At 54.0% G+C, this 24,962-nt stretch overlaps 8 protein-coding genes across 8 annotated transcripts; 6 read left to right on the forward strand and 2 right to left on the reverse strand.

The window, feature by feature from the left end:
- Nucleotides 1–2,591: 2,591 nt before the first annotated feature.
- On the forward strand, nucleotides 2,592–3,628 carry J4E85_003720 (uncharacterized protein; the record flags this gene model as incomplete). The annotated part of the gene is made up of 2 exons (XM_051467986.1): nucleotides 2,592–2,898; nucleotides 2,949–3,628. 2 exons carry the CDS (start codon nucleotides 2,592–2,594, stop codon nucleotides 3,626–3,628), a joined length of 987 nt encoding a protein of 328 aa, XP_051327578.1.
- Nucleotides 3,629–4,477: 849 nt separating this feature from the next.
- J4E85_003721 (uncharacterized protein) lies at nucleotides 4,478–5,423 on the forward strand (the record flags this gene model as incomplete). Its single annotated transcript, XM_051467987.1, has 2 exons — nucleotides 4,478–5,363; nucleotides 5,416–5,423. 2 exons carry the CDS (start codon nucleotides 4,478–4,480, stop codon nucleotides 5,421–5,423), a joined length of 894 nt encoding a protein of 297 aa, XP_051327579.1.
- Nucleotides 5,424–9,950: 4,527 nt separating this feature from the next.
- On the reverse strand, nucleotides 9,951–10,493 carry J4E85_003722 (uncharacterized protein; the record flags this gene model as incomplete). Its single annotated transcript, XM_051467988.1, has 1 exon — nucleotides 9,951–10,493. One exon carries the CDS (start codon nucleotides 10,491–10,493, stop codon nucleotides 9,951–9,953), a length of 543 nt encoding a protein of 180 aa, XP_051327580.1.
- A 501-nt stretch (nucleotides 10,494–10,994) lies between these two features.
- J4E85_003723 (uncharacterized protein) lies at nucleotides 10,995–12,528 on the forward strand (the record flags this gene model as incomplete). The annotated part of the gene is made up of 2 exons (XM_051467989.1): nucleotides 10,995–11,154; nucleotides 11,204–12,528. 2 exons carry the CDS (start codon nucleotides 10,995–10,997, stop codon nucleotides 12,526–12,528), a joined length of 1,485 nt encoding a protein of 494 aa, XP_051327581.1.
- Nucleotides 12,529–12,709: 181 nt separating this feature from the next.
- J4E85_003724 (uncharacterized protein) lies at nucleotides 12,710–13,407 on the reverse strand (the record flags this gene model as incomplete). Its single annotated transcript, XM_051467990.1, has 2 exons — nucleotides 12,710–13,233; nucleotides 13,320–13,407. 2 exons carry the CDS (start codon nucleotides 13,405–13,407, stop codon nucleotides 12,710–12,712), a joined length of 612 nt encoding a protein of 203 aa, XP_051327582.1.
- A 328-nt stretch (nucleotides 13,408–13,735) lies between these two features.
- On the forward strand, nucleotides 13,736–16,096 carry J4E85_003725 (uncharacterized protein; the record flags this gene model as incomplete). The annotated part of the gene is made up of 1 exon (XM_051467991.1): nucleotides 13,736–16,096. The coding sequence occupies one exon, from the start codon at nucleotides 13,736–13,738 to the stop codon at nucleotides 16,094–16,096; it is 2,361 nt and encodes a 786-aa protein (XP_051327583.1).
- A 966-nt stretch (nucleotides 16,097–17,062) lies between these two features.
- On the forward strand, nucleotides 17,063–21,937 carry J4E85_003726 (uncharacterized protein; the record flags this gene model as incomplete). The annotated part of the gene is made up of 1 exon (XM_051467992.1): nucleotides 17,063–21,937. One exon carries the CDS (start codon nucleotides 17,063–17,065, stop codon nucleotides 21,935–21,937), a length of 4,875 nt encoding a protein of 1,624 aa, XP_051327584.1.
- A 1,264-nt stretch (nucleotides 21,938–23,201) lies between these two features.
- On the forward strand, nucleotides 23,202–24,850 carry J4E85_003727 (uncharacterized protein; the record flags this gene model as incomplete). The annotated part of the gene is made up of 2 exons (XM_051467993.1): nucleotides 23,202–23,709; nucleotides 23,763–24,850. 2 exons carry the CDS (start codon nucleotides 23,202–23,204, stop codon nucleotides 24,848–24,850), a joined length of 1,596 nt encoding a protein of 531 aa, XP_051327585.1.
- Between the last annotated feature and the right edge of the window lie 112 nt (nucleotides 24,851–24,962).

Below are 24,962 nucleotides of genomic sequence, written 5' to 3' on the forward strand. Positions count from 1 at the left end.
GTGTTCTCGCACAGTAGGTACTTAGTATATATATATATGTTAATGATGAATTTGATCATGCGTGCTCAAAGATCTGTAATTCAAAGTAGACAAGGTAGTTGGGTTGTGAAATGATCTGTCGCATACTATGCGCTGTCGGTGTTAGAAAATGTACTCTGATTGCATTATGCATGCAATGACATTGTTTCTAAGCACGGTTTGTCGCTCTTTAACACACGCAAGTCTAGTTAGTAGCAATGTGGTGTAATCACTTCAGTCTGCATCGCCAAACAACCCCTTCTTCAGCACCCCAGACTCGCCAAGGTAACCAACGAAAAGAACCCATATATCCACCACACACGTGTTGGGGGTCCCACCACTCCCCCAACCGCTCCCGTTAAGAAGCCCCCCCCCTCGAAATCAGACTCCCACGCGCTCGTCTGACAGACGATCTGCATCATCGTTGGAAAGCTACGCCGGCCGGTCGTAAACTTTCCTGGTGACACGTGATAATCTGTCGGATCACACGCGTATGGAGTTCCGTCCCGAGGGACTGGTCTGTTGCAGACGCCAGTTTGGAGAGGGGAAGAGAGGGAGTGGGTGGGGGAGGGGGGGAATATATAGATGATAGGAGGAGAGGGGAGGGGGGAAGGAGGCTGTGGGGCTGTTGCCTGGTGTGTTTACAGTGAAGGCGGTGGTGTGGAGGCGCTGATGCTTGGTGTGTGTACAGTGAAGTTGGTGGGGTAAAGGCGCTGGGATGTTGTGATAGTGAAAGGTTGAAAGCAGCTTTCGACCGGATTTGCATTGCTTTCTGAGTGCATGCGCACATCAGCCTACTTGTCGAGAATCCACACCCCCATCGTGAGACCATCTCTTCTTCGACCCCCCAGCCAAGCCGAGTTGAAGCCAACGAAAAGACATGTGTATGTCGAGGGTCCCTCCGCTCCCCCAACCGCTCCCGTTAAGAAGCCCCAACCTCGAGAGGGGTCTCATTCCAGCCTTCTTGTCTTGACGCATCCTCCCATGAGTGGCGTTGGAAACCACCAGAGATGTATGCGCAGTGTCGCAACAAGCGGACTGAGACGAGACCCCTCTCGAGGTTACTGGTCTGATACAGACCCCTTCGACCTGGGCGCCCAGGTAAAACTATTCTCTCTTTGGAGAATCCGTCGCCACTCTGCGATGCCGTTCTCTGAGGGCTATCCCGTTCGGTGTGATTCTTTTTTGAGAATCACCATGAGCTGCAGCGTTCCTCTCTGGGAAGCTTGGTGATGTTAGCAATTCATCGTATGTCTCGGCCGGAGAGAGGACAAGGGAAAAGGTAGGGCAAAAGGGAACATACCTCGCACTCCCGTCGGCAGCCCCACCTCTCTACCAACCCGCCCGGTCAAGAGCGTCCCTATAATATCTTTCCTACCGTGTACACCCGTTTCGTCTTCTTACGGGTTTGACACAACGCCGGCACACATCTCCATCTGTGTCTCTCTTGTCTCGTGCCGGAATCTCTTCTCTTCTCTTCGACATCGGACCTCGTACGCAACGACTCCTCTATGGGTAGTCGCCATACACCTGTGTTGTGTCAGCTCCCCGTCCCAAATGTTCTGTGGAACAGGTGGAAAAGGGGAAAGGGGGAAGGAGAAGATAAAGCCATATCTCACCCTCCCCAGTGTTGAACAGCCCCACCGCTCTGCCAACCGGCCCTTTTAAGAGCCTCCCGCTACGAACCGTTCTTCCCGTGTAAACCCTTTGGGCGACCCACGGTCCAGGTTGTAGCGCTGGTGTGATGCACACCCCAGAGATGTGTGTTGATGATGGTAGTTGATGTGGATGGAAGAGAATTGCAAGTGAGGTAGTATGTCATATATAGACGAGAAAGTTTGCTTAGAAGAAGGATCTCGTGCGCTTGACTGTCGGGCGGGTGATGAAGATTATGATTGTTACGTGTTTTCTCTCGCGCTTTGATGTCAGGCGCGAGTGTGATGCAGGAACCGATTAGACATGTTAAGGGAAGATTGGGATGTAAAAGTTTGGTATAGCGAGACTGATAATACGCGTAGATGTCTCTGAGTGCAACGAGGATAGCAGAATACGTGACAGATCATACCAGCATCGCGCATCCACTGGCTGCGATGGTGTATGTCTTTCGCCGTTCGACCGGAGGATCAAGCTTTCTGTATGTGAAGCCATATCGCTCCTTCCGTACTTTCAAGGCTCCTTCCATTCGTCTTCTTCCTTCGTGCGAACCAAACGACATCTTCCCGATGAACTTGGCGCTTCACACCCCTCACATGACGTTCTTCAGTCAATGGCTTTCACACGAGGTGCGCGGTTGTTCGGCGCCGATCAGCCTCGGCATATGGACAGCCGAACGCTGGACCGACGTAGGCCCAGCACCAGCTCTCCGGAGCACTGGAGCTTGCACATGCGAAACCCAAATCCGCTCTCGCCCACATCAGCCACGCATTTTCGCTCTTCATCGCATTGTGGGAGCAGTCGCGTAGGTATCCTCTTGCTCTAGACGGCTTCTTTGGTCTTTGTATCTGCTTCTGCTGCCTCTATCCGGATTACACGCGCGCCTGTGCATCCCACGCAACCCCACTACAGCTCCCACCATGTCAAACACGGCGGACTCGGTCATTGAGAAGCTGCCCAACACGGCGGAGCTAAAAGAAGATGTCAAGGCAGCGTCCAAGTCTTCGCTGCAGTCGCTGCGGGCGCTGTTAGCGGGAGGTGTGGGTGGAGTGTTTGCTGTTGTGGTTGGCCATCCCTTTGATCTGGTCAAGGTGCGCATGCAGACGGCAGAGAAGGGCGTCTACAGCGGGGCTATGGACGTTGTGCGGAAAACCATCGCAAAGGAAGGACTGGCCAGGGGGCTGTATGCAGGTGTTTCTGCGCCGCTTGTTGGTGTAACACCCATGTGTGAGTACAGGAGGACCAGTATATGAATAACCTAGGCTGACAATCGACAGTCGCGGTGTCCTTCTGGGGCTATGATCTCGGCAAGCAACTCGTATCCAGCGTATCCAAGGTCGAGAACAACCAGTTCAGCGTCGCACAAGTCTCCGCCGCCGGTTTCTTCAGCGCCATTCCGATGACTATCATCACCGCACCCTTCGAGCGCGTGAAGGTGCTCCTACAGATTCAGGGACAAAAGAACCTGGCGCCTGGCGAGAAGCCAAAATACGCTGGTGGCATGGATGTGGTCAAGCAGCTATACAAGGAGGGCGGCATCAAGTCAGTATACCGCGGCTCTGCCATGACACTGGCGCGTGACGGCCCTGGATCAGCCCTCTACTTTGCGACATACGAGACCGTCAAGCGCAGTCTCACGCCAAAAGACCCTGTCACCGGTCAGCCGGGGTCGCTGAGTATGGGCGCCGTCATGGTTGCTGGTGGTGCTGCCGGTATCGCCATGTGGATACCCGTCTTCCCAGTCGACACCATTAAGTCGCGGTTGCAAAGTGCCGAAGGCCGACCAACAATCAGCGGAACCATCAAGGGCATCCACGCGAGCGGCGGTCTCAAGGCTTTCTTCCCTGGTATTGGTCCAGCCATGGCACGAGCAGTGCCTGCCAACGCAGCCACCTTTGCCGGTGTAGAGCTTGCGCAAAAGGCGATGACGAAGATGTTCGACCGCGACGGCGAGTAAGGGACTCGCCAAAGTCCTCAACTTTTTCGGATTCGCTTTTCTTTCATACTCCATGTCCATCTCATGTTGATCACGAACGATTTGGTGGCATTGCATATGGCGTTGTTAGTTTTCGCCTCCGCGCTTAGATATAGAGCAAGGGGCTTTCTGGGCGAACTCCACCCTTCGTCCCACTCGCCAATAGATACTGTTCTCACATACCCATCTTTCCTACGTCCAAAGTACCGGTTTTGGGCGGCCATGAGGTCTGTGCAAGCCAGGGCCCATCGGAATGCGGTTGCATCCGCAGTCCACTCTTCCCGCCCAACCAAAAGCCGGCCAAGATGACAAAAGCCTTGCGATCGCTACCGCTGTCATGGACCTGGTAAGGCGCCGGATGTGGACATGCAGTACCAGGTGCATACCGCCTTTGTTTGCTATACAATCCTCCGGTAGTCGCCACCACCCCCCGCGTCAATATGCCTTGCTTCGCCTTTGTCCTCGTCTATATCTCCCGTATTCGTACTGTATGTGTTTCAGGGATTATCGTGTCGATACTATTAAGAGGTGGACGGGATGTCCTGATGACGTGTGGAGATTGGCTTACCTCGGTGATGAATCGAGGTGTTGAGAGATATGACAATGGAGACTGCGCGAACCCGCACACCATCGATCTCGAGATCTGTTGCGCCAAAGTTCTCGCCTCTTAACCAGCACCCCGTGTCTTCTACCGCTGAATCAGACAAGGCTCATCCCATCTTTCTCGAACACCCCTTCGAAAGACTGTCTCCTACGCTGGCAGCATATCCGCGCGTTGTCGAAGCTTTACAAAGGAGACGAATATCAGTCTATCCCGACGTCAGCGAAACGATGCAGAAAGCGCTAGGTCACCGTGCCGACTTCTTCGACGATTTCTCTTCGGAATCAGAATGGGAGGACAGGATGAGCAAAACGATACAGAGTCCGATTACAAGCGAAGGGCCGGGTCTGAGAGACATTCCGTACGACATCCACGCCGACACTGAGAATGCGCAGCGCGGAAGGAACAGGCAACGCAGCACCATCACCTCGCTGCCCAGACTCGCAGATCTTGCAGATGTCTCTGGCTCTGGAACTGACGATAGTGGAACCGGTGACGAGCGAGCTTCTGGTCGAGGAACGAATCACGCGCGAAAGATGTCTCTGACACGTCTGAACAAGGATAATGTGCGCCTGGTGGACAACAGGTCTATCAGATCCAGCATCGACTCGCCGAGACATTCGCTACGCAGCACCTTGTCTTTGCCGAACTCTCCGCTCATGGCATCGGCCAATTCAGCACCGTTCTCTGCATCAGGACCTCTAGAGGATACACTCACCGCGCTACCGCAAAGTCCGACGTTCCGCAGAGAGCACAGGAGGACCGCGTCGTCAAACAGCACATCAGACAGCGTCCTCGCAGACTCCATCATCAACGCCCACGTCATGACCATGCGCGCCCTCGAAGCTCTGAGTTCAGACCCGCGTAGTATAGACCCTCGAGTCAGTAGCGACATGGCAAACGCAGCAGGTCGCACATACCTGCACTCCGCCTCCACAACCTCCTGGCCCAAATCCACCTCTTTCTCCGCAAACCGACACGTCACGCTGTCCCCTCTATCAACCGGCGAAGACCAAGACGACAGAGCCAGCCGCCACCGCACCGCACAAATCTACTCCCCAGCCCTCAAACCCCCCAACCCCTTCTCCATCCCCAACACCGCAACCACTAGCACAGGTCATGACCTCCTCATCCCAAAGGCTAGCTACATCCCGCAAAAACACGCCAGTATCCTAGATTCCCATCTCTCGGCCCTCAACTTCTCGCTTTCAAACCGCACGACGGAGGATTACACGCGGTTGAACTCGTGCTGTACGAGTGCGTTTCCGTTTGGAGATGAGCCGAAGAGTCCTTATGATGATCGGAAGGGGAAGGAGGTTCTGGGGCTTATGACGGGGAATGCAAATGGGGAGGAATGTGATATGAGGAGTCGGAGGGAGAGGAATGAGAGTGCGCAGGGGGTTGTGAGGGGTAGTGCTGAGGAGAGGGGGCGGGGAGGTGGAGGGGAGAGGGGGGGTGTGAGTATGGAGGAGAGTGGTGTTGTTGTGATGGTTGGGTTGAGGAGGTGGACGTGGGGTATGGGGAGGGGGAGATGTGCGTGTACGTGTGGTAACGCGGATGAAGAGCAGGCTGGGCTATCGCCAGGAAGAGAAGGGGAGTTGGCCCGAGTCGTTATTCCAACGTACGCCTCGTCTTGGACGCCGAAACACAGTTATACCAAGAGCAGCATCAGCAACTGCAACAGCGAAAAGAGGATGGATCACAGTTCTAAAATGAAAAGGAAAGAGCGCTCCGCCGACTTCGACGACGAAGCTTTCGCTTTGGCGCTGAGGGCTGCGAACCGAGAGTTGGCGGGTAATTGGTTCCGGAGAACGTTTAGCGCGAGGACGTTGAGTGGGATACATGTTGAAAGAAGAAGTACATGGGATCAGGGTAACGGCAACGGCAATAGCAAGGACGACCGCGATGTTCATCCTGCACTTCGTTCGAGTCAGAACAGACACCTTGCAACTCCCTCCGAAGACGACCTATTGTCCCTATACAAAACCCCCCAAACCGGACGGAAGAACTACACTTGGATATCTTGGGCCCGCCGCAATACCTCCCGCCCCCAACAACAACAAACCCCAACGCTCCATCTCACATACACACTCTCCCGCCCGCGTGTACTGTTAGTAATGGGTATCCTCCTGCTCATCAGCCTCCTCGCAGCCGCAGCATGGATTCTAGTTGGTGCCGGCGAGGGGAAATTGACACGGAAGGAGTTTAGCCAAAGAGTGGGGAGTGGGATGGCGATTGCGGGGTTTGTGCTTGCGGTTGAGGCGTGGGGGTTCGGGGGGTGGGTTGCTTTTTCTTGATGGGATGGATGGGGGTGGGGGATGGGTGTTGAGAGGAGAGTGTGTGGGACTTCGAAGCTGAGTTTAGAATTTGATATGAAAGTATCTATTGTGGGGAAATGTGAAAAGTATCATCTCTTTGGAATGACCGGGCTGTTGTATATCGATGATATACCTTTAAGTATCCTTAGGTCCCCTCTGCCTACCCTGCTTACCCTGCGTCCACTTCGCGACACTCACAGACTTGTCACTACCATCCTTCTCCCCCTCACCCCTCTTCACCGGCTGCCCAGCACAACTATCCGCACAGATCCTGATAAAAGTAGTAGCGGGGTCCGAAATGAATCCATTGATTGTGCTATACAGAATGCAGTTCAAGGATTTGAACGCAAACGCTGAGCAATTGTTTAGAGCGTCACACCGCTGACGGCAGACGTCTGCGTTCGGGATGCCTCCAAGGGCGAGGATGACCTGAGAGCCGGCCGCCGGGATGTTCTCGCAGCGGACGAAGTAATTGTCTTTGCATTGGGAGTTGTTAGCGGAGCAGGCGTTGGAAAGTGGAGTGGTGAATTGTGGGCAGTTGGGGTATTTGACGCAGGATACTGTTGGTGCGGCGGGGACGCAAACGGAGGGAGTTGGGGTTGGAGTCGTGGTTGTGGTGGATGTAGATGTGGATGTTGCTAGTGTTGTAGGCGGCATGGTGGCTGCTGGGGCGCTAGTACCACAATCGCGGTTGTAGTATGTGAGACCAGATCCTGGTCTAGGGTCGACATTCGTAGCGGTGATAGGTATCCGGGCTAGATAGCATGTGTTATCATAAATGATGAAGCTACGGCATTCACTCTCTGCGCGACAGTTTGCTAGACAGTCCTCGTTGGTTGTGAATGGCGAGGCTTTTATGACCTGGAGGTTGATGTTGTCGATTCCTTCCACGCCACAGAGCTCAGTAGCAGTCGGAGAAACAGAGGTTATTGATGACGAGGTCGTAGACGTTGCCGGTGTTACAGGCAGCGTAGTAGTTACCGAGGCGCTGATCCCGCACTCGCGGTTGTAAAATGTCAGAGGGGATCCTGGCCCAAGGTCGATGTTTGTACTGGTGATAGGCGACTCATTTAGATAGCACCCGCTCTCAGAGATGATTACACTGCCGCATCTACTCTCAGCCCGGCAGTTGGCTAGGCAATCCTCGATAGTTGTGAAAGGGCTGCTTGTGAAGGTGGACGGTTGTTCTTTAATGTAACCTTTTGTGCCGCAGAACTCCGTTGTAGATGGGGAGGGTGTGGGTGTTGACGTGATCGTGGAGGCTGCTGTCTCGGGAGTTACGGAGATTCCGGAAGACGAGCTGGAGGAAAGTAAGGTTGAGGATTCGTCGGTTGATGACGAGCTTGAAGCGGTGCTGGTGGTGCTTTCGCTGGTCGATGTGGAAAGTAGAATCGAACTAGAGGACGAAGCGCTGCTGGAGCTGGAACTTGAGGTGCTGAAAGCCGAAGACCTAGCAGAAGACAAAACAGCATCACACTTTCCAAACCCAGCTTGACAGCCCGTTCCACAGTATGCGCTTCCGCTACCACAGTACGAGTATTGCGAGCAACAATCGCCATACTTGCCGCCTGAGCATGTCATGCCCGCCGGCGAGGCTCCATACGAGTTTCCACAGCGAGCGTTGGTGGTAACCTTAACTTTTGCAGGGGTAGACGAAGGTGCTGTCGACGGAGCTGTTCTGGTCGAGGTAGATGTACTGACGCGGCTAGATGTTGTCGAAGTACGCGCTGGTGCGACTGCATCGTTGCAAGTACCAAACGACGACTGACACCCAGTTCCGCAATAATCCTTCGTCTTTCCACTGCACGAAACATTAGTTGGTGACCTGTGAAAACGAAGCTATATAGCATACCAGTACCCGTACTGCGAGCAGCAATCACCCCACTTTGAACCTTTGCAGGTCATGCCTCCTGGCAAGGCATTGTAGGCGTTTCCGCAGCGCGCATTCGTCGATACTTTGCCAGCGGCGAGCGTTACCGCTGCTGAAAGGGAGAGGAGAAGGGTCCAGCGCATTGTGACTGGTATTAATGATTAAGGATTATGCTGTATACGAAGGAGCGACAGATTGACGGCGAGCGAAGGAATGACTGTTGGTGAGGTGCTCGTAGAGAGTGAGACGAGTAACCTAACAAGGTTTGGGAGCTGCATAGCTATATACCTATCTCTTCAGTTGATGAGTGTGTGCTCACAACATCGCGATCATGCTCTAAGATTGGAGCCGAAGTGGCTTGCCCGCGTACCTGCATCAAGTTCACGATAGCCTCACGCAGGCGTTCCCGAAAAGCCACAAGCACACCAAGGCACGCATCGGGTTGGCTTCTCAGGTAAACATCAACTAGGCAGTCGCAAACATCAGCCCATGAACAGAAACTAAAAGAGGTCGGGAAGAAAAGGAAGTTGCGCACGATGAAGTCAGTGATGGTGAGCCAGTAGCGCAGCGGGTGATTGGCGCGACCCCTGGAAAGCACGTGTGGACGCGTTCTGGACGCAAGCCACAAACCTTGGAAGGCACGAGGCTGCACCACGACTCACGATACTCTGCGCGATCGGCCGCCCCGGATGCGGAGGCGTTCCGGGAACTGAAGTAAAGAACTTAAAAGCTTCACATCCTGCAAGGCTTGCGCTATCATCTCCCGAAGACATTCTTTCATTGTTTTATCCTCTACTATACTCTCAAATCCGTCTCAGCCCTCCACAATGACCGGAGATCACGAATACGTTGCCGTGTTGATGGACTGCCCATGGAAATGTCACAGAAGAGTCTTTAAAGTGGCGATGCAAAAATTTGATTTCTCAAATTTCTGCATCACCACTTAAAGACTCAGCCTTCCAAATCCCCACTCCTTCCTCCGCAGTCCAACACCCAACACCCAACACGGCAGGCAGGCAGTCATCATCACCTTCCCATCCTCTTCCTCTTGAACGCTCCCCGTTATGCTATAACAGACGATCGTCCAAGAGGAAGAGGATGAGACGGCGCTGATGACTACTTGACTGCCAATGAAGTCTACACCTGTTCCTCATTCTTCTCTCAATTGGCGATTAAGGACTTGCATTTCCATGTTCAACAGGAATATGGAGATGAAAGTCCTTAACCGCCAATTACGAGAAGGATGTTCTTGTTGGTTGGGGATCTACGTAGATATTGCGCTGTACTCTTCTTGTAATTAGCGATGCAAATGTAGCATTTCCTTACTCCTGTTGACTAAGGAAATGCTACATTTGCATCGCTAATCACGAGAAGGACGTTGTTGCTGCGTGCGCATCTAGGTGAGATACCGCGGTATACCGGAAAAAGTGTGAGGAGGACTGCGCGGTGACCATAACCCGTCTCCTCTCCCATGATCGATACACAAGACTGCTCCTAGAGTGATGACAAATCCACTCATCCACTTCCACCCTTTCCCAGCCTCGCCCAGGGATCCTCAACAAAGCTCGGGAGAAAGTATGCAGTATCCCCATTCTCCATTCTCACGCCGTGACGCAGCGCATTCAGTTCAGCCTTGGAGATTGGTGGACCGCCGAATGATACCATCTCTGCCGTGGGCGGGTCGCCAGACATCGCAAGGTTTGGAGTGCTGCTCTTGGTGGCAGCCGGTTTCTCAGGAAGATTCTGGCCACGGGCTAGAAAAGCAGCCAGACCAGAGTCGGCGGGTCGGTTCTTCTTTGCTTTACCCGGCGCGTTGTTGTGGGGTTGCGGCGTGGGGTTTGTGAAGTCGGATATAGCGTCGGATACAGCGTCGTCGAGGTTGATCTCGTCTTCGTTGGCAACTTTTTTCGATCTGACACCCAGTTTGGTGGAGTTGGCGCCGCTCGCATCAGGGCCAGCTTTTGGCGAGGCGGTGTGGTCGTATTTGCGTTTCTTCGTCCCGCCGAAGGAGGCGAAGCCCATGGCCGCTGCGATCTCGTCGTTTTCGTCGTCGTCCATGGTGGAGGATTGGTCGTGATCGTTGAAGAGTTGGTCGTGACAGCCGGAGTGGAATTACACGTAGGACCACGGCGCCAGCGCCAGAGGTATCGAAGTCATGAGCTTGCGCACGGATTTTTAACAGACGTCGGCACCTCGGGGCTTGGCAACTGGCTCCAACGCCAGCGACCCACATCCATCAGCACACTACTCCAACGCTACAACGGAGATCCACACTCCGAGCCATTTCGTCACTACCATTCTATACCCGTGTGTACCATGCGTTGACATGCGGAAGAACTACCACACCTCGCTCAATCGCACAGCGACGATCTCCACTCCGATGGAGAAGGTAGCATCGTCGGGGTGTTCTTGCTCCGCATATGATGTCAACCGGCACTTGGGGACGTAGTATGCATAGTCGGACCGCGGCTTCGGGATAGGCGGATGGATATATAAGCTTTGATGTGAGCCGTTGGTAATGGCTTGTTCAAGCCAAATTCTTATCTTTGGGTTGTCGAGATGAAAGTCGCGACTCAGGTGTTGTTCGCCTCGTTGGCTGCGGGCTCTGTGCTGCCGAGAGGAGGTGGGAGCCATAATGGAAGTGCGATTGCAGACGACGACTTTGTCTATGTGGATGGATTGAGGCTGTATAATGGCGATGGATTGTACTATCTTACTGGTAAGGATATGCTTCTCTCCCGTACAAGTGGTGGGCTGACATGTTCAAGGCATCAACTACTGGGCTTGCATGAATCTTGCGGCAGGCCCAGAGGCAGGAGGCAACTACTCGCGTTTGGTTACAGAGCTCGATCAGATGGCTGCTAAAGGCATCAACCACCTCCGCATCATGGCTGCTTCAGAAGGGGCACCAACACCCCAGCCCTTCAGGATGAATCCAGCACTCATGGAGTCACCTGGCCAGTACAACGAAGACGTCTTCCAAGGTCTCGATATCTGCCTTGCTGAGATGTCGAAACGCGGCATGCGCGCCACCATGACGCTGAACAACGAGTGGCAGTGGAGCGGTGGATTTGCCCAGTACGTATCATGGGCAAACAACAACACCGCGATCCCGTACCCGTCAAGCTGGAACCAGACTGCACCACCCCAGCGCGAAACACCTGGTACAGGATGGGGAAACTACACCGTAGAAGGTGTCAACGCAGCTCCATACGACGAGTTCACTTCCTTCGCCAACCTCATCTACAACAACACGCAGGCCGAGCAATGGTACAAAGACCACATCAAGACCGTCATGAGTCGCCGCAACACCATCACAGGCCGCCTCTACACCGAAGACCCAACAATCATGACCTGGCAACTCGCCAACGAACCCCAACCCTCGGACCAACTCGGCTACACAGGCCCCTACAACATCTTCTTAGAACCAAACCCCAACGACCTACTCTTCCCCTGGGTCGACCGCATCTCCGCCTACATCCGCTCACTCGCCCCCAAGCAGCTCATCAGCGTCGGGTTGGAAAGCAAGCAAGGCGAATACTACTTCAAGCGCGTGCACAACTTCTCCACCGTCGACTACGCGACAACCCACTGCTGGGTCCAGAACTGGGGCGTCTATGACATGTACAACGCCAGCGACGCGAATCTAGTCGCTGCCCAGGATTTCGCCCGCGACTTTATGAAGAACAGCAGTCAATGGGCCATCGACATTGGGAAACCGGTTTTCCTGGAGGAATTCGGCATGGCAAGAGATAACTGGGTGAATGAAGACAGGGAATACCCTTACCTCAGTGACGCGAGCACGACGCACAAGGACGCCTATTTCACGACGATCATCGGGGCTGTTATGGATGAGTTCAGGAATGGGGGTGCGTATATCGGGACGAGTCCGTGGGCGTATGGCGGGATTTGGAGGCCGGAGACGCAGAAGGCGAATGAGTTTGGGATGGTTTGGGCGGGGGATCCGCCGCATGAGAGTCCGGGGTGGTATGATCTTTATGATGAGGATTATGCGATGGAGATTGTGCATGCGCAGCAGAAGATGATAAGCTTGTGGATTGAGAGGCAGGGGAGGAATGAGACGGGGTATTAGTTGGAGTATGAAGATGATTGCTCTTCGCGCTGGTCGTTTCGCAGATTATGGTTTTGTATACATACTCAATTTCTTCCACTGCGGATCAAGAAAAGCGCATTGAATACCACATGCCTATCAATTATCTTGAGAGATCAAACATACACATCGAATTGCCCTATCATACAACCCCCCGTCCCTCCTACAAAAACCTCGACGGACTACTCTTCTTCAACACCAACGGATGCCGATGCACACTCGGCATCAATCCCAACCCAATCGCCCTCCGAATCGCCTTAGCAACCTTCCTCTGATTCTTCGGCCTAAGCCCCGTATCCTTGCTATGTTTAACCCTCCCCATCTCCGTCATATACTCAGACATCATCGTAAAGTTCTTATACTCCAATATCGGATTTATACCCAGCACATCAAACGCGTCTTGCTGCGGCTTCTTGCGCCCGTACTTCCACTTCTTTTGCTCGGTGCCGGAGAGGTCGTGGGGGGCGTAGACGTCGCCCGGTTGCCATTTTCGGTAGATTTGCCGTTGGTATTGGGCTGCGCGGTCGGATTCGAGGACTTCGCGTGGCATGTTGGCGGAGAGGCCCATGGTTGAAGCCATGCCTGTGAGGGAGGGGCCGGTGCGCGGGCGCGTGGTGTTTGTGTTTGGGGGTGGGCGGGCGGCGGCGGTGCTGCTGGCGAGGATGTCGAGGATGCCGTCTTGGGGGCCTGGGGTGGTTAGAGGGTGGGAGGTGTGGTGGAGGAGGGCAGTTGGGAGATGGGGTATGTGGTGAACGTGGGGGAATGGGGCGCACCTTGCTTATGGGACCCGGTGGAGAAGTAGCGCATGCATGTCGAGCTTATGGACGGCAGCGGCCGCAGTGGTAACCGTGTTATTGACATGTTGGCGGCTGTGGTGGTGTTGGCGTCGTCGTCGCTGCCGTCGTGACTTTTCGAGATGCGGCCTCGGCGGTCGGAGGTTGACTTTCTTAGCGCAATTGGATTTCACAGCAGGCAAGAGCTCCCGCAATTGCTCCCCTCACTCCCCGTCGCCGCCACTGGATCCCGCTTCCATCTCGTCTTCTTCGTGTATATACCGTTTGTGCGCCTTCCTCCACCTCATGGACAGCTTCTTCGCCTAGATACCCTTCCCACCGTGCGCCAATTGCACGCCCAACCTACGTCACCACACTTTTGTCTTGTCCTGCGCTTAGCGAACGTCGCCGCCGCCATGCCCTCGCACTTGACCCGCCTCGTCTTCCGCAACATCATCGCCAACGAGCCTCTGCTGTACCGAGGATGCCGCTACCGAGCCGTCCGACCCCGCGTCATCACCCAACATGGCGCCCGATTACTTCCCCAGACGCAACGGCGGACTTTCTTTGGGGAGCTGTTCAAGCAAAAGCGGAAGCTCAAGCCTGCGGAGGCGCCACCGGGTCTGAATACAATGGCTGAGGTTTCGTATAAGCGCGCGAATGACCTCAGGCCGCCGGCACCGAAAGACGTTGCGGATGCGATCAAGAAATTCTTTGCGCAAAGGAAAGGCGCATTTGAGGACTGGCATGTGGGGACCGCAATTGAAGCTCTCAAATATCTGCTGGAGAATCCAAGAGAAGACGGGAAGCCATGGCTATATCGGCAAGATCTGGATAATATCCTGGAGAAACTACTGGACACGTCGAAGCGGCCAGAAATTCTAGGGAAAGCGCACATGGCCTTTGGGCGGCTCGTGGTTGACGAGTTGGCAAAATCTGAAGAACAAGAACCCGAGAAAGCTGGAGAGAAGAAGACCAAGGAACTGAAGGTCCCCTTTAAGATGTACATCGACTCGAGGCGTATCCAACTTCTATCCGCGTTTGGTGCGGCTACTGAAGCAAGGGATATCGCAATGAGCGCGTTTAAATACGACAAGACAGCGAATGCCTTGACACGTGGTGCCGTGGTCTCTAGCTGGAACACAGTGATTGGAGGGATCACCCGGGAGAACAGTCTGACCGAGGTCTCGAAAACGGTGGATGCTTTCACAGAAGCCTCGGTTCCATTGACCAGGCCTGCGCAAAATAAACTAGTAGCATTCTACGCTGAGCGTGGAGACCTGGAAAAAGCCAAATCTTGGTACTCGCAACCTGTTCACACCAAAGTCGGCCACCAGGTTACGCAGCCGTCGGGCGGCACCAGCTCTGCTCTGCTCAAGGCCTGCGCCGCAGCAGGCGATCTTACATATGGTCAACAGGTGGTAGCGAGCATGCTCAAGGTTGAGATGCCCTCGAAACCTGAGTGGGATGCAATCTTCCTCTGGTCTGCTGCTATCGGCAAAGGCCCTGATGAGATCGCTCGGATGATCAACGTGCTGATTCGCAGAAATGACGAAGCACGACAAAAGGATCCTAAAGTTCCTATAATCCGCCCAGACACCGAGACCATCAATGCGTTGGTGGAGCATTGCATGTCTAAGCAGGACCCGTACCTGGCGGAGCGCTACATCGTACTAGGCGAGAAGTTTGGCATTCATCCCGACGAGACGACCTATACGATGCAGATGCAATACCGCATCTCTGTCGGCGACCTCGATGGAGCGAGATCTGCCTACTTCAACCTGCAGGGTAGCTTCTCTGGGGACGAGCGCAGTGTTGCAGTCGTCAACGAACTGATCCAAGCACTGTGCGTATCAAAACAGCATCATTTCGATGAGTTGATGGCCATGGTGGACGACCTGCACGAGCGCAAGGCCAGCTTCGCACCAGAAACAGTGGCAGCGCTGACGCTGTTGCATCTGCGGAGGGGTGAGATCCACGACGCGATGGATCTTCTCCAGGTGCACGCTCATCAATACTCACCAGAACAGCGGACGATCATCCAGAAAGCACTTTCCATGTTCATACTAGACGGTGAGACTAGCACCGCGGATGCTTGGGACGGGTACCAAATCCTGCGCAACGTATTTGTCGAAACACCCCGAGAAGACCGGATACCAATCATGAACGGCTTCTTCGCCAGGAACCGTTCCGACATGGCCTGTCACGTCTTCTTCCACATGCGCAATCACGTCAGCCCGACTCACACCGCAACAAGAGACGTCTACGTCGCAGCCTTCACCGGCTTCGCTCGCTGCCAAGATGCCGAGTCCCTCGAACTAGCACACAACCAACTGAAACTGGACCTAAACGTAGAAATGGACACCAAACTCCGCAACTCACTCATGCTCGCATACGCTGCCACCGGCGAGAACCGCAAAGCCCTGTCCTTCTGGCGCGAGATCTGCGATTCAAAAGAAGGCCCCACATACAACAGTCTCGCCATCGCCTTCCGATCGAGCGAAGGCATGCACTTTGGCTCCGAACACGCAAGGTCCATCTGGAAGCGCTTGAAAGACCAGGACGTCGAGATTGACAAGAACATCTGGACAGCGTATATGTGTGCTGTTGCGCGGAATCATAATCATGATGAGGCGTTGGCGCTGGTGGAGTCTGTGGAGGAGGAGTATGGGTTTACTCCTGATTTGCAGATGTACGTTACTTCCTTCATTGACTTCAACCTGGTGGCTTTGTTAACAGTAAAGCAGTCTAGGCAGCTGGTTCAACTGCACGGCTAATATTGAGAGGCAAACTCGCGTCGAGGCTTGGATTAAACAGCATTATCCGCAGGTGTGGGCTGAGATGGAGGCTCTGGGCCATTGGGTTACGATGGATGGGTTTGGGTATCGCCAGTATAACATTAATCGCGACCTTGACCCGTAGAGCGGCGCGGAATGGAACGGTAAGGTAGCCAGGCCAGGATGTGCTCGATTGACGGCAGTACGACATCAACCGCGACCGTGACCCTTGAGTCGCGCGGATCGAAATGGTGTGGTATTCTCACTGGGACTCGGGTACCAACATTGCGGGTAGTATGAGATTACGGTCAACCGCCGCATTCCAATCGCGGAATCTTAAACCAGGCGCATTGCGCCAATGTACGCATCCAAAGTCCCTCGCGAAAAGACTCTAGGCTCGAACGCGAAGCCCGGAAGACCATGCGCTTCACATCCTGATAGTCAAAATCCATATCCGGCCAAGCACACCTCGTTTTCGTCTTCGTTCGTCAGGGTCTCGCTTCTCTCACTTCTCACTTGCTGGCGCTCCGTTTGTTGCTCACCAGGCCTCAGCGGCGTTCGACGAGCGCTTCTCCACCGCTATCCCTACTATTGACAAAGTCTCCCACCCGCCGCCTCCTGCCTTCTCTCTCCACCCACCCCTCACTGACTGGGTATCCGTTTGTCGCCCGCCTGGCCTTCGAGCGCCTTCCCACCGCTCTCTTACTGGGGATAAAATTCTCCACTTGATACCTCCTGTCTTCTCTCTTCCACCCACCTACTACCCTTCTCAATTCTACCCGCCCTCTCTTACTGGCTGCAAAAGCCGCCCCATCAATTGCGCCGAAGCTCTACAACCGCTACTACATCTATCCACTTCGCTATCGACCGCGTCGGTCTGTCAAGAGCGATTGGCTGGACGACGGTGAGTAACCTCATGATTTGCGGAGAAAAATGAGATTTCTGACATTGAACGTGGTAGTCATCATGCGCGCTCACTATCTAGTCGCTGGCTTGATCGGCCTCGCTGGTCTTGCCTTCGCCGCTCCTACTCCCGAGTCCACTGCCGTCTCCCTCATCCCGACCTCCCAACCCGCCGACATCGCCGACCTCGAGTATGTTGCTCCCGAATGCAATATGAGACAACAGCCAGACATGTGGCTCGCGGCTATCTGCGGCAACCACACCAACACGAGCACCATGCCTAAGACCTGGCTCGGCGTCTGCGCACTACTTACCGCCGGCGTCGCGCATGAAGTCACCACCACGGTCCAAGACCCTGGTCTCATGTGCAGGTTCTACGACGACAGCGACTACTGCAACAGCGACTTCGTCGTCGCTACCCTTACCCACCATTTTCGGATTCCGTCGGCGATTGGCAAGCAGATCAAGTATGTCAGGTGTGATAAGGCGCCGCCACGTGGGGATTCTGGTGAGCTCGAGGCTAGAGCTCATGATGCTCTTCTGGACGATGCTCCTTTTGTTCTTGGAGCGGAAGATATCAAGCATGCCGAAGAGAATGACGCTCTTTCCGCCCACGACGCGATCCCCACCCAACCCGAAGACACTTCATCTTGGTCCCCATCCCCCTGTATGAACCCTGGATCGGACTCCTACTTCTTGATCGTGTGCGGCGGTGGCAACGCCAACTGGATCCCCAACAATTGGATGAACGCTTGTGTGCGGCTGTCCGATACCGTTGGGCACCACGTCGGCACTGTTATTCAGAACGCGCACATCATGTGCAAGTATTACGACGACAGTAATGAGTGCAATAGCGACTTTAAAGCGTACTCCAACAATCTTTCAGAGGACATCGAGATCTTTTCGTATCCACCCCAGGTCGGAAACCAGCTCAAGTATGTCATGTGCAAGCAGGGTCAGTGGCGCAGGGGTGTTGCATCTTCCTCCGCCTGTATGAACCCCGATGCGAGCCACTACTTCTTGTCCATCTGCGGCAATGGCAACGCCAACAACATCCCCAACAATTGGATGAACGCATGTGTGTCGCTGACCAGTACCGTTGGGTACCACGTTGAAACTATTACTCAGAATGCGCGCATTTCGTGCAGGTACTACGACGACAGCAACGAGTGCAATGGCAACATCGAAGGGTCCACCACTACTTATGAGAAAGAGGAGAGCTTTACGATTCCACCCGATGCTGGAAACCGGATCAAGTATGTCATGTGCAAGATTGGTCAGTGGCGCAGGGACGTTGGTGAGGTGGAAGCTCGAGAGGTCGTTGCTCCTTCCTCTCCAGAGATTGTCGTTGCTCCAGATACCGACGCCGCTCCAGACACCGACGTCTCACCAGACTGGGCCTGCATGAACCCGTCCCCAGATAACCAATACTTGGTTGTCTGCAGCCATGGCGTAGGCCAACTCATGCAAAAAAAGCTCTTGGGTAACTGTCTGAAGCTAAACAGCGATATCGCGTATAACGTCGATTCTTTCATTCAAGATCCAGGTCTGAGGTGTAAATTCTACAACGACCGCCACTCAGACTGCAAAGGCGAACCCATTTACACCGCTCAAACTCTGGATAAGCAACACCTCTTCAAGATCGATGCGAAGTACGGGACTAGGTTCAAGTATGTTTGGTGTTACAAGGGCGACCACCAGCTGAGCGATGTTCCTGCGCTCGAAGCTCGAGTAGCGGATACGTCTCTCGAGGCGCCATCTTTCGCGGTCGAGGAACCGTCCGGGCTCATCGCGCGACTCATCAGCGATACCGGCTACGCCTTCGAGTATCAAGAGAACTTCGCTGGGCTCTGCATCAAACTCCCGGACACGGTATCTCGTCATTTGACGCACGCAGCCTTGGTCGATCATACCCTCTGCAGGTTCTACGAGAGCGGCTGCTTTACTGTCATTAAGCCTCTCTTCACTGCAAAGAGCGAGGCCCCCTATACCAAAGTTCCTGTGCCATCGGATGTCAGCAAGAAAATCACCCACGCTGTCTGCGGGCCTTCGTCTGCCCCACACAATGAGATCGATGCGCGAGCGGATGTTGTATCTCTCGAAGCTAGCCCGACAGCCACTTCTGCAACAACGATGGCCAAGGAGTTCTTAGCGAGGATCTACAGCAGCACAAGCAACATGGCTGTTCTCAGCGACAAGAATAGAGCCTGCGTTCGGTTCAACGACGATATGTCCCACGATGTTACCAAGGTAGAAATGGGAGCCAACACTCTCTGCGTGTTCTACGACAACGCTTGCAGTCGAGCTGGATACCCCGTCTTCACCTTTTCGACCACGGAGGGGTACTTCAGTCGAAACGTGCCAGCAGATGCTTCCAAGCAGATTACCCACGTCATTTGCGGGAAGAAAGACACTCATGCTGCGATCGAGACACGAGCGGATGCTACAACGGCATATTCGGGAACCCTTGCGAGAATCTTCAGCAGCACGAGTCGTCATGCTATCCTCAGGGAAAACAGCCGAGCCTGCGTTATGTTAAGAGATCGTGTTGCCAACAGTGTTACCAGTGTAACTGTTGCAGCTCACACTCTCTGCGTGTTCTACGACAATGATTGCACCCTAGCTGTATACCCCGTCTTCAGCGTTTCGACCGATAAGGAGCAATTCACCACTCGAGACGTGCCAGGGGATGTTGGCAAGAAGATCACCCACGTCCTTTGCGGAAAGAAAGATGGTTATGCCGACGTCAATGCGCGAGCGGATGATTCATCTCTCGAACCAGCAGCCCAGAAGACGAAGATGGCCCGAGTCTTCGGCGATACAGCCGACTTGTACATCTACGACGACAACGACGCGGATTGCGTTGCGCTCAGCAAGCATGTGGCTAATGACGTTGTCGGAGTACAACTCGAAGCCGGCATTCTCTGCGTGTTTTACACCAATGCCTGCAATATAGCCAAGTTCCCGATTTTCCGCGCTTCGAATCCTTGGAGCAATGTCGTGAGTGTGGATATCCCGGGGTATACTGGCCGCGACATCACACACGTCGCTTGCGGGAAGAAGCATACTCTTGATGCTGAAATCGATGCCTGGGCGGCTAGTACATCCGTTATTGATGCGCGGGCGGATACTGCACCCATTGTCGACAACACGGCTCTGATGACTTTACAAAAGGACGGTCCATCAATCGCCTACGTATTCAGCAGCACTGGCATGTTTGGTATCTACCCCGCAGACGCCAACATCTGCATCCCACTTAGCGACTCTACTGCGCACGATGTCATTGCCGTGGCTGTACACGAAAACGTCCTTTGCAGGTTCTGGGAGAACAGCTGCGACGTATCCAAGGGTCCTCTGTACCAGGTTCACTCGGACAAGGGTGACGCAGTCCCCAAAGTGCCGTCAGACATTGGCAAGCAGCTTACTCATTTCATGTGTATGCGTACTAAGCCTCAATCTACAATCGTTACGCGAGAAGCACTAGACACATCGATGGCCGACCCTGGAGCCATGGCCTTTCTATTCGGCAGCACTTCCCAGCTAGGTATCTACGATGAAGACGCCAAGAAGTGCATCCCGCTTGGCGACTCTGTTGCGCATGATCTGATCGCTGTGGCTGTACCCCGAAATGTTTCCTGCTCGTTCTACAAGGACGACTGCGATGTATCCAAGGGTCCTATCTTCCTTGTTGCGTCGGGCCAGGGGCGTGGGGATGTCCATTACGTGCCGTCGAAGATCAGCAAGAGGCTTACTCATGTCATTTGTATGCGTACTCAGCCTCACGCTGAGATTGTTGCGCGGGAGCAAGGTTCTCGATCCAATGTAGCTCTCATCACTTCCGCGGCCTCTGCAGCCAACACACCGGATCCAGCTACCGACTTAACCAATACCCAGATCCAATACCCCCGAGACGGATATAGCCCCGTAGATCTCCCAGTCGGCGATCTATTCACCTGCTCTTATGAGCAAACCGATAGCTGCTGGATCATGGATGCACTCAACGATTGCTTAGAATTCCCTACGAACACCGCCCACAACGTCATGATCCTCGAGCAGGCTAAGGGGACGTATTGTTGGTACTACAACAAGCCTGGATGCAAGGATAGTGATGAGGTTTTCCATCACACATCGGCGCCAGGAAATCCGACTGCATTTATTGGGACCTTCTTCAAGGATCTCGCGAGTGTGGTGTGCGGAGGTCCCGGTGTGACATCTGAGCTGGAAGTCATTCCCCACGACCATGCTATCGAAAAGGTCACCGCCGTAGACAGGCCCATCTACGCCGACGATATCACCAAGCGCGATTCTCTCCCCACGGACTCGGCACCTTCATGGACACTTCCTAGAGTCATCCGAGTGGGCGAAGTATTCGCCTGCTCCGAAGACTTTGCCTCCGGCTGCTGGTACATCAACGCCCAAAATAAATGCACGGATTTTCCGGCCCAGGTCGCCCACAAGTCCCAATTCATCATGCAGGCCAAGGGTACATGGTGCAAGTATTACCTTGAAGCCGGCTGCTCGCACGAAGCGTGGCAGTACGTATCGACTCCCACGGATCACACTACGTTCGGGGTCAAGACCAACTTGGTTGCGAGCGTGGAGTGTCAAGCTTCTAAGGCGACTGCGAACGAGGTCACCAAGCGCGACTGGCCCCCAGGCTCAACAACAGTCTGCCACCAAGCGCACTACCAGTTCTGCACCGACAACGCCATCAACGCTATTCAGCAATGCGCCAACTTTGCTCCTGCGGATCAGGGCCCGATCTCGCTCATCCAGTATGGCCGCGCGTACTGTAAGTGGTACCGCGACTTTGGCTGTGGAGGTGGAGAGGACAAGTCGCCCATGAGCATTGACTCGAGGGGTGGGGAGCAGTGGGTTGATGACTTGAGCGTGGAGAATAGGTTCAAGAGCGTCAAGTGTGAGACGTATCAGTGGTAGGCTTTGGGCTTATTGCGGGTCTTCTTACGGATGTGATGCGGAAGCGGAAGTAGCTTCTTTGGATGACAAGTAGTTGGATAAGTAGAGGAATGAAATAACGTTCCCTCCATCTTGTCACCGTGTGAGATAGGTCTGGAATATGCATCGACGTTGGGTCACCTACTTTGCACGTTGTCGTATTGATGTAGGCTGCAAATCCATTTAGCTTTTCCCTACGTTGACGTGACTTGAAGGATTCTGGTCCGGTAAGCGTGGCAGTAAGGCGTACTTGACATGCACGCTTTCCCTTCTTCGGTTAGCACGAACACGATCTAGCGCGTCCCAGTGAACCAACTCTCCTACCCCGCAAACTTTCTCTCCATGTTTCGCGACATTTGAGTAGCCATTGATATGAATAGTCCAGCTGATCTCGATGCCTTCTTCGCCTTTCAAAGCAGTCAGTTCGCCTCAGACCACGCCCTAGATGATGGCAGCTTCGCCGGCTTGTCCGAAGCACTGGCAGCCTCGAATGCGGCACCGAATCAGTACAATGAAAGCTGGATGATGGATCCGTCGCTTCTGGATCTTTCGAACCACTCAACAGCCTCTTCGTCGCCGTTTACGCCAAGCGCATCGATGTCGCGACCCAAGCTTGGTAGCCGCTTCTCCAGAGAAGTCATCCGCACACTCAAAGACTGGCTCACTGTTCATCAGAAGCATCCTTATCCAAGCGAGGGCGAGATGATGGCACTTCAGGACCGTACGGGATTGAATAAAGCGCAGCTTACGAATTGGTTCGCGAATGCCCGTCGGCGTGGCAAGGTGCAAAGTGTCCGTCCAACTTCGCCGCAAGTAAAGAACTCGCCTTCTTCTCCGGTTGATATCATTCCAAGACCTGGCACGCCTGCAGTTAGAATGGCGTCGAATCATAAAGACCCTATGCAGCGTTGGGTGGAATCGCCGCCGGAGCATGAACCTGCTGCTGTTGGCGACATTGCGCGTGCCATGGCTTCTACTTCGCGTGAGTGACTGACTATCCAATGCAATGAGGTTGCAATGCTGACTGCTAGTAGACGAAGACGCTGGAGACTTCGCGTATCATCAGCCATGGGAATCGCCTTATGCCATGTCTTCAGCAAGTAGTGCAAGAACTTCCCAATCGAGTGAATTCTCGGGTCATTGCTCATCAGGGTCACAAACATCTCTCAAAGTACGTCGCGCACCGCGGAAGAAGCGGGCCACTCGACGCCGGCGTCTTGACACGGAGAGAACCGCACCCATCGGTATGCCGTACCAATGCACGTTTTGCACCGAGGTCTTCAAGACTAAGTACGACTGGCAAAGGCACGAGAAGTCGCTCCACCTACCGCTGGAGAGATGGATCTGCGCACTCCAAGGCTCTCGCACTACGAAGGAGTCCATCGGAGAGCAATGCTGCGTCTTCTGCGGCGAGGTGCAACCGGATGACAAGCATATCGAAGCGCACCACTACTCGGCATGCCAGGAAAGGAGCTTACAAGAACGTACCTTCCATCGGAAAGATCATCTCGTTCAGCATCTGCGCTTGGTGCACGGCGTCGAATTCTCCGAATGGTCGATGGCGCGCTGGATGTTGCCTATACCAGATGTCAGGTCAAGATGCGGGTTTTGCGGTACCACTATGAATACATGGCTTGAGAGGACCGATCATCTTGCCGATCACTTCAAGTCTGGTGTTACGATGGCTAGTTGGCAAGGTGACTGGGGTTTTGATGCATCTGTCATACCGCTGGTCGAGACTGCTATTCCGCCCGGTATGATCCTCATGATTCGCTCATTGAAGGCTATGCATACTGACATCATCCAGATCTCATCGATTGGGAACGAGGTACCCTCATTCCCATGAAAGGCAGCGATCCATCTTGGGGTACTCCACCAAACGCCTACGAATTGCTTAAAGTCGAAATCGAGTTCTTCATTCAGCGGTATTTCGACAAGCACGGATACTTACCTGACAATGACGCGATGCAGCTAGAAGCATGTCGCATCATCTTCGCAGCCGAAACTACTTCCGTCATGCACGGACCAGACACAAACCATCTTCACGAGGTCTCGTGGCTGCGAGACCTGATGATGTCATCACATGAGCTGACTGAACACGCAAGGTTTCAGCCCGTTCGATCTTCTCGCGAGAGCAGACATTTCCCGTTGCGCATCAATGCCAAGGATCATCTCTTCGAACAATGCCCGCTAGAAGCGCAGCTTCGCGCTTTCGTGATTCAGCGCGTGGGGACGGGTGAGACACTGGACGATGTGCAACTGCATCATGAAGCATGTCAGATTGTTCGGCGCATGGAGCAAGAGTCCAGTACGCCATCTGACGTCTTCGCTAATTGGATAGTCAAAGGAATCTACTCGGGCACGAATTGGATATCGCTCTTCAAGCAACGCGCAGGTATCTCCGACGTTGTATCTACCAACATCCCGGCAGATCATGGCTTGGGCGAGCTACTAGACCTATCCTGGCCAGCCTCGCCTCCCAAAGAAGCATCCACGTCCGCTCTCGGGACCGCAAGTCCATCCAAGCAAACCCACGACTACTTCACTACACTTCCCACCTTCTCCGAAGAGCCCATAATCTCGCCTGAATCTACCGCGCAGACGGACATGTACGGTCGGTTGCGATCGCTGCTACCGGACGACACAAACTTCTACCGGATCTTTGACAGCGACATGAGGAGATGGGCGGCATCGACGCTTTCACCGAAGAACCCAAACTGCCACGTCCCTTCCGACGAAGAGATCCAGCATCAGGCGCGATGGATCATGTATGATGGTGACGACCCATGGAACCAGACGCCTGCGGATTTCCCGAACTGGTTGTCACGGTTCAAGAGGGAGGTTGGGATTGTGGCGAATGACGAGGGAGTGAATCCTGGTGATTTGGTGATGTGAATGCAGTGAACGGACGCTGACATCGATCATTTGTTGCCGCCTAGAAGTACGCCGACCTTTCCAGAGCTCGTGCGCAAAGAAGAAGGCTTGGGTGCTTTCTACGGAGCACCCC

Source organism: Alternaria conjuncta, assembly GCF_024043145.1.
Source record: "Alternaria conjuncta strain BMP 0040 chromosome Unknown scaffold_5, whole genome shotgun sequence".
Classification (NCBI taxonomy): Eukaryota; Fungi; Ascomycota; class Dothideomycetes; order Pleosporales; family Pleosporaceae; genus Alternaria; species Alternaria conjuncta.